The 16066-nt window shown below is 35.3% G+C and overlaps 1 protein-coding gene across 1 annotated transcript in view; it reads right to left on the bottom strand.

The window, feature by feature from the left end:
* Positions 1 to 1704: 1704 nt before the first annotated feature.
* Positions 1705 to 16066, bottom strand: part of LOC120627629 (ATP-binding cassette sub-family G member 1-like) — a 32708-nt gene continuing 18346 nt past the window's right edge. Inside the window, exons 3-11 of the mRNA XM_039895642.1 lie at positions 14358 to 14517; positions 11402 to 11547; positions 10011 to 10249; positions 8319 to 8441; positions 6740 to 6879; positions 6059 to 6215; positions 4385 to 4485; positions 3178 to 3333; positions 1705 to 2842 (exon numbers count right to left, since the gene is read on the bottom strand). Of these exons, the coding sequence (XP_039751576.1) occupies positions 2498 to 2842; positions 3178 to 3333; positions 4385 to 4485; positions 6059 to 6215; positions 6740 to 6879; positions 8319 to 8441; positions 10011 to 10249; positions 11402 to 11547; positions 14358 to 14517 (1567 nt within the window). The 3' untranslated portion in view covers positions 1705 to 2497. The remainder of the gene's footprint in view (positions 2843 to 3177; positions 3334 to 4384; positions 4486 to 6058; positions 6216 to 6739; positions 6880 to 8318; positions 8442 to 10010; positions 10250 to 11401; positions 11548 to 14357; positions 14518 to 16066) is intronic.

Raw genomic sequence — 16066 nt, forward strand, 5'->3', positions numbered from 1 at the left:
TTAAATTAGGCTATCAGTTGATAGAGGTAAAACATTTCATGCTATTCCGACGATACGGCACGTTTATTATTGGAGCCCTTTTAGGACTGTTGTATGTAGCTGGATTTCTGTTTGTATATGTGATGTTTCTCAAATGTACTATGAATGGTTTTGTATTAGAGCCAACGTTCCGAAGGCTCATAAGGATTTATTTAATCTATACAAGTCGTAAACTATACGCCCCCTTCCCCACATCAGTAAACCGTGTTGCAGTGACTACTTATTTACATAAATGTAACACATAAAATAATCGCGACTGATCGTTGACTGAATGTCGACGTAATTGATGTGTGGGCATCAACCCTTTTAAAATAAATATATGCTTATGCTGATTATTGTATATCTCAAAATTGATTGGCTACCTTTAAGCCATAGTGTGTATAAAATCACGGTTATCACTGAGGGGATTTTGTATCTAATACTTACATATTTGTAATCTATTAATATATTGATGTTAAATGTTATAATATTAAAACTTAAGATCATGTATAAATGTAGAAAAATAAAGTATTTTCTGTGATATACACTTCTTTTTATTTGTCATATTTTTCGGATACTTTCAATAGTTTTAATGTATGAATATAGAAATGTTTTTGGGATAAAAATAAGAAAGCAGGTTTTAAGTAAATGGTTTAATACAAAAATAACATTAAGTAGGTAGGTTATATTTTACGTACAAAATTATCAATGATACACGTATATAAAATCGGTACAATATAAATACTGCAAAGGCGAATCTGATTTTAGGGTTCCGCGCTCAAATGTGCCAATGGAAACCTAGAGTTTAACATACATTGTAATTTTATTGTCGCTATAACAACTAATGATATAGTTAGCAAAAAGTTGAAAGTTACAGGGTTTCCATCAAATAAATCTGATTTTTTTGTTGTTTTATGCTCGATACTAATAATCTTAATGCACATGTAATGTTGCATATTGTTTCATATCATACGGAACCCTTGTGTGCAAGCCCTACTCGCACTTTTTATTATTTTTTTATTCTACGACAAGTAGTGGTTTTAGTTGTATGAAATGCACACCCCTAAACGGTTTATATGCGGTATCCTACTGGAACGCTATGGCTACATCGCATGGCGGGAACGTCTTTCTCAAAACCTATCATGAAACCAGACCACAGGTAATTGAGAAATAAAAAAAATCCCCGCCTGAGATCAAACACGGGCCCAGGGTGGGTCACTGGTTTTCATTTTATAACTGATAGCATGATGACCTGTCACTTTATGCAAATATGATGAGGGTTGGATTACTACAACTTTGGCAATTGATCTCTCTTATCAGTTTGACCTTTTTTCTTATTTATATTCTTGTTTAACAGTGTGCGTTAATAACCTCATAGTCGAATTTATTTTAACGAGCTAGAATTTAAACGCAAAAATTAAAAAAAAATACGTTAAATATTTTTTTTATATCTGACGTTGTCATTTCTTACTTGAGTATTTACTGCAACAGAGAATTCGGGTTAGTTTTGTATTGGTAGTTGTAGAACTTATTGCTAAATCATATCAGGCCGTGGGTTCGATTCCCACAACTGGAAAATGTTTGTGTGATGAACATGAATGTTTTTCAGTGCCTGGGTGTTTATATCTATTTTATGATTTATGTATTTTATTCATAAATATATTCACCAGTCATCTTAGTACCCATAACACAAGCTATGCTTACTTTGGGGCTATATGATGATGTGTTTATTGTCGTAAAAAGTAAATTTATTTATATTTATTATTTATATCTCAAGCTGACTACCGAAAATAATGGACAAAGGCGAAATTAATTACAAGTCACCAGTTGATAAGTAATGCTCTGAGCAGTTTATTCTCCTTTAACATGACATTGGCGAAATATTTGTGCTCTGTGTACCGCTTTTTTTCTTAGTTTTCTTGTTATTTAAACAATATTTTTATTACTTTGCAGTGTATGATATGTTTGAAAAATATTAACTATTAGTAGGTAGGTACCTACGTTATTACAAAATCTGTCATAAAGATAATTTTTTGTTCACCAAATCCAACCTAACAGCACTATCAATTATGTACATACGAATATCACAATTTTAATTTAGGGATTTCTAACTTATTTTATCTAGCAGACAGCCATGCCCCCTTGCCTCGGTTATTATCACTAACTTTTGATAATAGTCGTAAAAGCCCACCAACTTGCATTGGAGCAGCGTGGGGGGGTTTATGCTCTACTATGTGGAGGCCCAGCAGTTGGACGTTAATATGTAGAGAGTTTATCAACCTTCCATCGAATGAAACTTTGAAGAACTATCTACCCTGTAATATGAATATCACAGTATTGATTTGGGGTTTTATTTCTTATACCTATATATAGTAGTTACGACTATCGAGTAGCACCTTGACCTTATATATTAAAAATATTGCGAAATACATAGCTATATTTAAAATCTTTATCGCCGATTGTTAAAGCCACCATAACGCTATCTACACGCTTTGTAAACTCTGTATTTCAATACGCATATGAGCGATATTTTCAAAATGACAATCCATACAACCAGAGCTATCACATCGTTGGTATAGTTTTGTGATAGTCCCAATTCATTTAAATACTTGTCCGGATTCTTGAATGCGCAGAATACTTTATGGCACGGTAATTTCGCCCGACCAAAACCGTACGCTGTTTGTAAGAAGGCATCGAACGCGTAGCGGAAATACGATATTACAGCGAACGGTTGTAAGTATGAAGGCATTTCTTGATAAGGAATGAAGAATTCGGAAAACATTAACATCGGTATATTTAACGCGGGGATGACGAAGAGGCCCAGCTGAAAAAAGAAAAAAATAACCCTATTACATGTTTACCTTACTAAAACTGAGGTTTCGACTTTGCGTCTTCAAAGGGAGCTCTTATCTCATATGTAATCTTTAATTATTGTAAACCGGAAATTCCTTTTCCATAGACATATATACCTAGTTGTAAAAAAGTTATATCAAGTTTCGATAAGTAACCCTGCATTTATTCTACACGGATGATTGGCATGAAGTACTTTATACATCCACTTTTTACAGAGTGTAGCATACAGTACGTTTATTAATTATTGATCGAAGGTAATTATTAATTATTAATTATTAATAAGTTAGAGATTTAGTCATAATATACCTTGACTCCACAAGCAGCACCTACAACTAGTCCAAAGGTTTGGGCTAGTATAGTTATTAGAGCGCAGATGACCCAAGCCAGCCCAAACCTATAGGCCTCCAGTGGCTGCGACGTCAAGTACCACGCCGGGAAGATGAATATTGTTGCACATAGTAACTGTAAAGAATAACTATTATAAATAACTTTTCCGGGGTCTGGTTATTATTGAACCAACTTATATCTGATATAAGTTGGTTTTGGGCCTCAACTCTGTTATTTCAATGGTGTTTCCTTAGAAAAACGCTATTCCTTAGAATAGCGTTTTTTAATCAAACTAAACAAAACAAACCATTAAAAACAAATAATTATCGTTGAACCCTACACTAGGTGAGCTTGTATCGTGGATGCCTGTTCAAGTTTTGTTAAAGTATCGTATGTTGTATTTTTCGTACGGTTAACCAAAGCTTTTTCACAAAAACTTAAAAATAGAAAGACATTGCTGTGTGTAAGCGACCTACCTATGAAAATGGTTGCAGATTTGCACCTCTGCTGATAAACCTGTGTGGTTTTTTGCTTTATTACGTTATTTTTTTTTATAAAATAACACACAACAAAATGATTGGTTCTATACCAAAATGTTGTGTGTGTGTGTGTGTTTGTAGGTATTTACTTTAAGAAAATAAGTCCAGGTGTCAGAAAAACAAACCGCTGCATTAAAGAACGATAGGAACTAACCTGAGCGTGTAACTTTTATTAAAATATTATGTGAAACAAATACTTTAAGGTTAAAAAATAGGAGGCTCAACACTACAGACATTTATGGGCTGAGTATTATGATAAAATAATCTTACTCACATCATGGGGTAGCTGGAAGAGATCTCTTATAGAAATAAGCTTTCCTTTTTACAGTTCATGTATAATATGTTCTTATTCACAATTTATGGTACATAAATAATAAATAAATTAATTAATAAATAAGTGGCTAAGCTGGTCAAGTTTAGGCTCATAAGTATAATTCCTCTATTCATTATGAGAGCAGGCCCAGCCCATTGGATATTAAAGCGGTAAAGCCTTCCCTATTCACTTTTTTAAAGTTAGGTATCTAGGTACATCAAGGCAATAGAAAGTATCATCTTGCTAACAGGTATAAAAATATCAACAGCCTTTCTAGCATATAAGAGAAGTAGGAAACTAAAATGTGACGTAGAAAACACGGTTGTGTACCTACCTGTATTGGCAGATCCACTATTATCTTAGAAGCGCAGTAGGTGGACAAATAATACCATTTGTTTAGGTGCTCCTGTAGCACCACAGTCGATTCCACTGGAACTGTAACAATTTTATCATTCACTTACATCTTGCTGCAAATAAACATTGAACAGTTCAACTTAATATAATAGTTCACTTTGGGCTTCTTGCTGTAGCATTGTGAGTGGGTAAAATATAAATGCCAGAAGTCAGAAGTCTTTCTTGGGCAAAGCAATTTTGGACCTACTTAGCTGTAATAAACGTGCTAAAACACATTTATTTACTATTAACTATACAATTGATGATTTTTATAGTTAATAGTAAATCTCTCGCAACACAGAATAATGATTGTAAAATTGCTAAATGTTGATGTTGGAAAAGAGCAACTGCTGAGTTTCTTGCCGACTTCGTGTCGGTAAAGTCTGCCTTCTGAACCTATAGTAGAGTTACTACAATTATACAGAATTGACGTTGCAAAAGGACGTTGCACGATTAGGCCTACTTCAAATAAATTAATATTAATTTTTGAATTTTGAAGCCTCTCGCTTTCACACACCGTAAAATCAAAGCAATATACTAATTCCTTTCTTCATCGGTGTGTGATAATATTATCCTACGATGAAAAAAATAGTTCCTAATAATCAAAAATCCCATGGTGGTCACACCATAAAAAGTAAGTAAATTTATACTAGTTTTTAACACCAAGAAATTGTTCTCAAGCACACAGGAGACGAGAGAGTACGATATGAATGGTTATGGTTAGGACTATATCAATAGCGAATATAGGCATCTACTTGTCCAACATAGATCTTGTTAACGGACCTTGGCGGCATTATCTTTTTTATGAAATAGGGTATTAGAACAAAAGTAAAATTATGTGCAACACTACAAAATTAAAACTAGATAGGTACCTTATGTTTCAGTAATTTCAGTAATGTCAAACCTTTCTAATTATTGTAATCTCTGGAAATTACATTAATACCTATGAACGTTTGGTATAATTCATCATGGTCACCATAATTTCAACCGATTAACGTCCACCGCTCTTAGGTCATAGGACATAGGTCTTTCGTAGAGAGTTCTTAAATTCACGGTAGGTCGTTTGATTCCAGTGGCTTCTAGTCATCTGCCCACCTCGTTGGGTGTCGACCAACGCTGCGTTTAGGTGTTTAAATTATTATTGTTTTAATATTATCTATGAACATAACATTTTTATACTGCAGAAGTAATCCGTGACCATTTGACCTTAAATGTTAGGCTGATGTTGTCACTGCGTAATTTTGATTTATACAGTTATTTCTCAGAAAGTATCGATCTCAGGATCATCAGTAAATAAATAGCCTATCAGTTAAGTGCGTCCATTATTTTTTATAAATATATACTACGACAAAACACATCGCCATTCGAGTGATCGCCATCTAGCTCCAAAGTATGCGTTACTTTTGTTATGGGTACTAAGATGACTGATGAATTATATAAATAAATACTTATAATCTACATATAAACAGCCAGACACTGAAAAACATCCATGTTCATCACACATAGATTTTCCAGTTGTTGGAATCGAACCCACGGCCTCACTCAGAATGCAGGGTTGCTGCCCACTGCGAACAATCGACCGTTTTTGACTAGCTGTTTATTAAATGAAACTTACAATTCTGTATAGTTGGCATAGCGTTTGAGAAAAATAGGAAAAGCAAGAAGAAGAAGAGACATCCAGTGTTTGACATCACGCGGCTGCCTTCGTTCCCTGCTCCATTGTACAGTGCGCCCAGTAGCAATGCCACTACGAAGTGGGTGGTGATCCTTATCTGTAACAGGATGGCGAAGTTGAGGAAGTAATTTTTTTATCGCAGTACAAAAAGTTATCAGTACAAAGTGAGTTATATATTATGAACCTACAATGCCGACCTTCGTATATTTGATTTGACAATAACATAGAATTTGTTGTATATTTTGTTTTAAATACATTATACAAAAAGAAACGATAGCCTAGTTCGGACTTCGGCGTCACTTTCGATGGAGCTGAATTCGAGCCCTGGCACGCACCGTTAACTTTTTTAGGTTATTTGAGTTTTAATAAATATAGTTTGGTTTAATACCTAATGGTGAAGAATAACATGAGATGAAAGATGATATATATGATCTTATGATTTTTTCCCCTAAGATGAGTGAAGGAATTCGCTTTGAAACCGGAGCATCCTCAGGTATTGACTTTACAATGAATAATTGTTAAGTCACTTAACAAATTAAGCTTAATTTTTTATAAAATATTATGGATTTCCGCAATGTAACGCCTGCTTCTATCCAACGTCATTTAAGTTGGGTAAATAACCTGCGTCAGATGGACATCTCGAAGAGCGCCTAAGTAACCTCGGTGTAGTAGTGCACACATCTGCTTGCTGAATCCGGCTGCGTACGTTTCCTTATATTCTATTTTCGGCCTTAATAGGGCTTCTGCTTCAGTTGAGTTATCTGTAACAATAGCAAATTTATATGTAATTTCGGAAGGATCGTAGCTGATAACCTTAAGGTTTTGACAGTGGCACCGGGGATTATATCCGCTGGGATAAAAATTACGTGTCCACCGGCCAAAATGAGGCAACAGGGAATAGGTGCAGTTTCTCCCCTTTTATTACACATATTATTTGGATATTATTTCCACACGTGGACCAATGTTCGCAGAGTTGGTAAACTGAAAGAGAAGTTATAATTTTGTCATTTCGCCGGGGAGAAAAATGTCTTCTGTCCTACTCATGCTAGCCGCGATGAGCTCGCTCGACGCCATTGGGGGTGAAATATAGATCCATATCTCGTCAAAAAGTGACGGTGTTAAATAAGTACTCATACAATATACGTTAACCCATTTTCCGTTGTTTGCTTACTGAGAAAGCTAATGTATTTTTGAACAGATAATTGTATGTATAAAGAAAAACCGTAAACTTTTCTGTTAGATTGTTTATCAAACTGCATATTTAGAATGTATGATCGAAGAGTTGCATAGAAATATTATCCCCTTTTTGCCTCAACTAATATAAGGTGTAGAAGGTGGTACGAGAATATAGTCAACCTTATGAATTTGGTTCTTTGGTGCTCATGAATGTTTTTTTTATAGATATTAATATGTGAAAAAATATAACGAGGAATTCTAAAATTCGATTGCATCTGAAGTCAAAGCGAAGAATTAATTAAGTTACTAAGGTTGCAGTATCAGAAGGCGTTGAAAAATACTTAGTCGTTAAATTGTATAAAGTTATCCTGGAGTGATATTATAAAATTGTGCTGATCTCAAGAATAATGTAAGTAAGCGGAATTGACTGCTACCTTGGTATTGCGACGGTTCGAGAACTAATGCGATTTTTCTTAGAAGATAGCTTGATCAATTTTATTCATTCCTCAGGAAATTCTACATCTCCTACGTTAAGGGGAGGCGAAGGTAATTTTTGCGATTTCTACTGTCTAGAACCTCTTGGCGTTCCATGTTCCATCTTGCAGTGTGATTGGCCAAGAGTACGCTTTCTCACAGAACGCCTTACTGTGGTCTGAGATAACCGTGATAAGTTCTACCTTCCATTATAATGGAAAATATAAAATTTATGGAAATTTGCAAATAATTTAGAATTGCGCATCACCTTGTGTATAATTCTTATAGAATTGCGACACGAATGGCACTTAGATACATCATGCACATAAATAATTAAAGATACTTACTTTACTATAAACATTAAAACTGGTTTTATTGAATGGTTCTAAGCATTCAAGCCGAAGTATCTAGCTAGGCTATCCAGGTAGTTATCTAATACCGGTACGACCAGTTAACAAAAAGTTTTAGCTAAATGCAATAAATACAACATTTGAATTTTGCGCGGTCTAAGGTTATTTAGTTAGGTACCAAAATTTTTTTCTATGTTTACCTTTTCCATTCCGGTGTTGAACCTCTTTGTCTGCAATCTTTTTTATTTCATTTGTGTATGTGTTGGCTTCTTGTTCTAAAGGTGATAAATTGTTGGCACATCCGCTGCTTGCTATTTCCAAAACTGTCAAAAATAATTGTAAAGTCATATCAGTACATTAATTTTACCTAATATGTTACTATAAGCTCACTGTATAAGTACATTGATTTAATGTGTTACTACTGTATCTGTAGCTATAAGCATCATAATGTCAGTGTATCTATCTTCTATCTATATATTATTATATAAAAGAGAAAGTGTGTGGGTATGTTCCGTATAGGCTCCGAAACGGCTGGACCGATTTCAATTAAACTTTCAGGGAATCTCCGGATTGACCTGGCGAGTAATCCTGTAAAGTTTGGTGACGATCGGAGCACTCCTATTTTTAAACTGTCAAACTGTCAAATACAGCTTTTATTAAAAATTTAATGATGTAAGTTTATTGTTTAAATAAAATAAAGCAAAATCTAGTCCGGCGAAGCGGGCTGGGTACGCTAGTTTCATATAAAAATTAGATAGCCCGGAGAAATTCGAGCCACCTAAAGTAATCCGAAGTGACAATTCTCATGCGAAAGAATTTTATTGTTTTTTCAACTGTTATACCTTTTGTATTTTCCTAGAGTTGTTTTTCATAAATGACTCCAATATCCAGGCAAACAAACCAAAACAAAAAAAAAGAAAATCGGATTCTTATATTTTGGTGAAACACGCACGCAATATTTGGTTTTCTTCGTTCGAATGTCAAATTATTAAAACAGTGATAGCCCAGTGGGTAGAACTATGACTTCACTTTCGGGGGGCCGAGTTCGAATCCCAGAACGCACCTCTAACTTTTCTAAGTTATGTGCGTTCTAAGCAATTAAAATATCACTTGCTTCAAAGGACAATGGTGAAGGAAAACATCGTGAGGAAACCTGCATGCCTCTATAGTTAGGCTAGTCGGAAAAGCTTTACTTGGGCACCACCAATAAAAGTTATCACTTACTTTCAATTTAGAGAAATTATTAGGTCACAATTTCAAATAACGTACATACAATAAAAAACATAACGACAAAAATTGACAACCCTAAACAAATCTAATGACTTGAACTCGTATTTACACGTGTCATCATCATCGTAATTACCAAACCGTTACCTGCCCCCTTCAGGGCACGAGTTTGCATTCACTAGTCTCAGCTGGTGGTAAGTGATTATGCAGTCGAAGATGATTACCTGTTAGGGGTATGCCATTGATATTAAATCATACCACTAAGTTTCAACGCTACGTACCGGAACGCTTAATCGCTTTGCGGCTCGGATTTGTCTTTAGGGTTACCCATCACAACTAGCCTGTATAAAATTTAACCTGAATTAATAAATAAATATATGACGACAGAACACACATCGCCATCTAGCCCCAAAGTAAGTCTAGCTTGTGTTATGGCTACTAAGATGACTGATGAATATTTTTATAAATAAAATACATAAATATGTAATTATAATATGCATATAAACACTGAAAAACATTCATGTCCATCACACAAACATCCAGTTGTGAGAATCGAATCCACAGCCTTGGACTCAGAAAGCAGGGTCGCTGCCCACTGCGCCAATCGGCCGTCAACGAAAGTTCATTGCATTCAGTAGTTTATAAGGCCACGTAATAAAACTTACGAAAATCTGCTAGGTTGTAGTAAAGTGGGCAAACAAATCCAAACTTCTTCAGTAACTCTGGAACATCTGCGATTGCGCCGGCATATAAGGTCCTGCCATTGGAAAGGAGGATGACGTCATCAGCGGAAGCGAACAACTGGGAGGAAGGTTGGTGGATCACGCAGGCGACTGTTCTCCCGCTGTTAGCCACTGATTTGAGAGCTTGGGCCACTGACATGGATGATACGGAGTCAAGGCCGCTGTTCACAAAAATACAACGTGTTACAGATTTACGAAATAATATTGAAGGATATATTTCATAAGGAATCACTTTTAAAATATTGAATTAAAATACCATATTTATTTTTCCATACAAAGTAATTCAAAACATTCTTAGTGTTTACTTATGACAACCCTATTGAAGATAAAAGACCGATACCCGCATAGTACCTACGCTACGCGACGCTTACCTAATAAAGCGACAGAAGTCACATTATTTTAATTTTGCATGTAACGGCTTTATCTGATTTCTTTCAGTAAAAACGATGGCAGTGGTTTACTCAAGAACTATTAAAAAGCACATAACTAAGGAAAGTTAAGAGGTGCGTGCTGGGATTCGAACTCGCCCCGCCGAAAGTGATATCGAAGTCAAACCCACTACCACCGCTTCTGCGGGCTCATAAGCAAAGCTCATAAGATTAATAAGTACAATAAATATTTTGTATGCCTTTCTATCTGTTTGAACTGTGAAAACGCTGGTTGTTCTGGGAGTAATATAGGATACCTACTTTTTATTCCTCAAAACTTCCCCTTAGACGTAGAAGCCATAGATCCGATAAAAGTATACATTGGAAAATATCTTTTAACAGAAATTTTACATGACTGATGACTGGACAACCGCTAGAGTATTAAATAATAGGCTGAGTAGATATTCTAGAAGCGTCTTAAATAACTACCTATTATATTTATTGCGTGTGAAAACTGATGTCTAACTAGGCCAGGACTTGAATATTAAACATCTTGGTTTAAGATATCCACTTTTGGATATACCTATTACTACTAGCGAATTATGTTTTACGTAGGTACATATTGACTTTAACTGAAGTTCTTTAAATGCATATCTGAAAGTTATTTGTGCATTTAATAAAGAATATTTTAAAAGCAAAAGTCACCATGCAGAATGCACCATGTTTACATTGTCACAATCATACGTAATGCGTAGCATTTGCAGCCTCTTTGGAGATGCGTATTCAAAACTCCAGGAAAGGAAAATAATCCATCAAGCTGTCAGTAATCTAAACATCGTACAGGAACGCTAAATCGCTCGGGTGGCGCGTCTATCACGGTAGCTGGCGACTAGTCACAACCGAGTGAGAGTTAAACTAGCTACTACGCAGTGTTGTTATTGGTACCTGGTGGGTTCATCGACCAGCATAACGGTGGGATCGGTGAGCAGTTCGCATGCTATGGTCAGCCTTTTGCGTTCACCGCCCGACAAGCGTCCAGCTCTTGTGTCGAGCACCTCACGTATTCCTAGCTGTTTCGACACCGATTCCATCTGCAATATAAAAGTAAGACATATAAAATACTAAGCACCCCGCGATTTGGATACTTTGTTGTAAGAAAGGTCGATATATGGTGTAAAAATGCGAATGATGAATGGATGTTTTTCCAGGATCAAAAGTAGCCTATGTTACTCGCCGTTTTTTCTCACAACTCTATGCCAATCAAGTCGATTGGTTGCTTAGATAGAGCGTTCAGAAAGGGCAAACAAGCAAACAGACCATCATCACAGGGCACAGGTGTACTCCCACAATGAGAAGGGGGTTAGGGCCGTAGTCCACCACGCTGGCCCAGTGCGGATTGGTGGACTCCACACACCTTTGAGAACATAATGTAGAACTCTCAGGCATGCAGGTTTTCTCATGATGTTTTCCTTCACTGTTGAAGCAAGTGATATTTTAATTACTTAAAACGCACATAACTAAGAAAAATTAGCAGTGCGTGCTGGGATTCGAACTCGGCCCCCCCGAAAGTGAAGTGGAGCTCTTACCCGCTATCACCGCTCCCAACAAACAGACGAACAAACACACTATTGCACACTTTTCGCTAATTTGTAGGAGTACCTAATATACACAATAAATGTGCGATTGTTCCCAAAAGGGTCTCCACTCAGTAGTGGCGTGAACTTTATAGATGCAGACAAAAGCAATCATTAATTATCGAAAACTTATAAGATTCAAAAGCTGAACTTGGCCTCTCCAAACGGGAGGGTTTGCCCATAGGCCATAATCCGTCGGACCTTAGCGGTAGCAGCACAGAGAACACTGCTGCCCGTTCTCTGTTATATTCCCTTAGTCGCGTCGTACGACACACGCAAGAAGAGCGGTGGTGACAAATGTTCTGATCTGCCGTCACCACACTGACAAAAGCAATACCTATCCATAAATTTATCTAGTATATGAGTTTTCCTTTTCATGTCAACTCTCTGGTCAAAAACCCTGTGTAGGTAAGCCACTGCCACTCAGCAAAGACTACATCTTTGGTGGAACTAAAAGTGATCTTCTGTAGAGATATGGATACGGGAAAGCGGCCATATGTCATTTACATTATTACATTACATGATTTATAATAGTAATTACATTTACAGTTATATAATGAAATTTTTAGTTATATAATTACATTTACATTATTTACAAGTATAAAGATATCGACAACATTTCAATACCATGTACACTTCAATACGTACATACCTACGCTAGATTCCGCTGAGCTGTGTCATTGAGGATACCTTAAGCGATTAAACCAGTTTCTTGGTTAGGAAATTCTAATGGTGCCGATTCTGTTGTACATGTAAAGCTTGTTGAAGCACGGGTAAAAAAAGAAATAATTCACGTTACAAGTTGATATTTCTAAAGTATACTATAATGTTCTTGATGAAAAAGCAAAACACTATTTTATACACTTTATATTAAGCTAAGGTAACCAGTAAGTTTGTTTCTATGTTTGTAACCGACTTCTTCGGACTTCATTTTGACTTTCTTCAAACGGTCTGATTTCGTTAAATCTTTGTAAATATACCGAGGACTGATTTGATAAAATTATTCCATTTTTAACTTGAAAACAATATTTTTGTTAATTTATATAATTTTCATGTATAGTCCATAAAGTAGGACTGAAGTTAATATTAATTTCCAACCATTATCTTTAGCCGATTCTATAATTTTGATTATATAAATTTGATTGTTAATGGGTAATCGAATTATTTTCGCTTCAATAAAAATAATAGGTAAGTAGTTGAAGAAAAACTAAAAGCGCGCTTTTATAAATAAACTAAACTCGAAGGTAGAAATTAGATTGGCTTTTTTATACCAAGCGTGATATTTTAGTTTTTTTTTAACTTTTAATTTATTTAGATCTGTCAATATAATAAAGTGTATAGATTTGGATACAACATAATTTGCCATCCATTCTTGTGCATTTAATTTTTACTGCTCACGTACAATTTTTTGCTGCAAAAGTACAATTTTGTGACTCATTTGTCCGGGCTTAAGGGGTCAATACCATTTTTAATGCCACTAAAATTACCTAACCTGTTTTAAATGCTGTATTTCACGTACCTAAATATAGAACATGACATTTTGTTTTACAACTAGGTAAGACAGGTACATAAACTTGCAATTTTCAACTTATACATGATGTATAGATAACATTTTTAAATGTATATATGCATATGTTGATAAAATTAACTAGTATTTAAGTACTTATAACGTTAACTGAAAAAAAAAATATTAAGTATATAATTATAGCACATTTTATAATATATATATTTAGTAATTTACAAACCTAAGATAGGTAGGTATAATAAAATAAATTTTATTTTTGCACTTTTCTGTGCGATAGTTGTGTTTATTATACAAGGTATAATTTAAATTAGAACTCACCGTTCAAATATAACCGTTTTTAACAACCTCGGGACAAATGTTAAGATTACCCCAAATCATCAATTATAATTAACTTTAAAAATAAACAGTTATCAGGGATCAATTATTATCAATAGGAACTAATGATGTGAATGATGTAATTAGCGTAAGAGGGAAGTAATCCACAAACTATGGTATTATTATCTGTGATTTGTGGCGCTATACCGACATTGCCATATAAAAAGAAAAAGAACCCGGTTAATGTGCAGTAGGGGCTAAATGCGCGCCGCGAGAAATTTATGGCTTCGATTTTCTCGTCCTATTTCTATCTGATAAGACTAGAAAATTAGTAGACATTCATATCTCGTGGCGACTTTTGGTCCTACTCGTGTTCAGCTGAATTAATTTTTACTGAGTAAATTATAGTAAACTATTTACAACTTACCGTGTTGATACGTTCATGTCGGCTCGCATGAGGTAGTTTCAATGCGGCAGCAAATTGGAGTGTCTCCCGCACCGTTAGGGTGTCTATGAGAGTGGCATGCTGTGCTACAAGCACGATGTTCCGACCTGCCCCTTGGAGGTGGCCAGTTACTCCGGTATTTCTGTAAAAAAACGACAATTATCATCATAGCCCATTAGAACCCATAGGAATGACTTCTCATTCTTAACCCTTCGGTTAAAGCTGTAGTCAATCAAGCTTGCAAACTGCAAATTGGTAGACTCGACGCCCTTGAGAACATTATCAGAACTCTCTGGCATGCAGAATTTCTCAAGATGTTTTCCTTCACCGTTTAATTAAAGTGATATTTAATTGCTTAAAATAAGCCCGCACATAACTAACGAAAAGTTACGGTTGCGTGTTGGCGACCGAATTCGGTCCCCACGAAAGGGATGCCAAATACCCTTACCGGCTAGGCAAAAAACTACATGAATTATAATGTAATTTTTGATGGGCCCATGATGCAGCGATGAGTGCTATGCTCTTATAAGCCCTATAGAGCCTGGGTAAAATCCCAGGGATCAGTTTGGAAGGCAGGATTCTGATTCTGAAGTTATCTACTGACAAAGACGGCACCGCCAAACGATTTAGCGTTACGGTGCGATGTCGCTGATACGTAAGCGTGTCTGCCGTGTTTTATTGGATAATGTAGCACAGGCTCGACACTGGCACTTTATCAGACGCATCCACTCTCTACTAAGCTCTCTCGTGTAACTAACGCGGTGCGCTCGAGACAGTGTATTTCGTGTACAATGTATTATTAAACAAATAGATATTATAATAAATAATGTATATTACATATTCACAAACACTACAGCTTAGAAGCTGTTTAGGTCAATGAATTTAATATAACTGACATACCCCTAAGCTTAAATCTTAGCCAGTTAGCATCTTAGGCTGCATCATTACTTAACAGGTACGACTGCAGTTAAGGGTCAAGTTGAAGTTATTTAAAAAAAAAAACATCCTCATTCTATTAATGTCCCAACTCATCCAATTAAGTGCTGATGATAATAAGTGTAAACTTTTAACCGATCATAGAAAGAGCTACTGCTTAGTTACTTGCTGGCTTCTTTTTCTTAGAATCTGTATTCCTAACCGTTGTGAGCGCCACAACAAATATACAGACTTACTTTTCTAAAGAGCGTTTAAGAAGAAAGAAGAAGAAAAAGTCTTTATTGCACATACAAATATAAAATCAGGTTAACAAAAAAATAAAAAAACTATACATATGCACAAAGGCGGTCTTATCGCTTGAAGCGATCTCCTCCAGACAACCTTTGGTTGAAGAAACATATAAGAGAAAACGGGATAGTGCAATAATTAAATTGTGCTAATTATAAACATTACATACTATTACTAATACTACATATATATAGTAAAACATATATATTTATATATTTGTATATAAATATCAATATATATATATATATATATATATATATATCAATATATAAACTTAAATACATATTACTATTTAAACATACACATAAAATACATAGATATTTTGCTACATACTAGACAGGAAATAGTCTTTTAACCGTGATTTAAAGATGTTTAATGATTTGGACTGTCTTATATCCCTTGGCAGCTCATTCCATAAATTAACCACCTTTACCGTAAAAGAATTGCCATACGCCAATGAACGACTA

Source organism: Pararge aegeria, chromosome 11 (genome assembly GCF_905163445.1).
Source record: "Pararge aegeria chromosome 11, ilParAegt1.1, whole genome shotgun sequence".
In the NCBI taxonomy this organism is placed as follows: Eukaryota; Metazoa; Arthropoda; class Insecta; order Lepidoptera; family Nymphalidae; genus Pararge; species Pararge aegeria.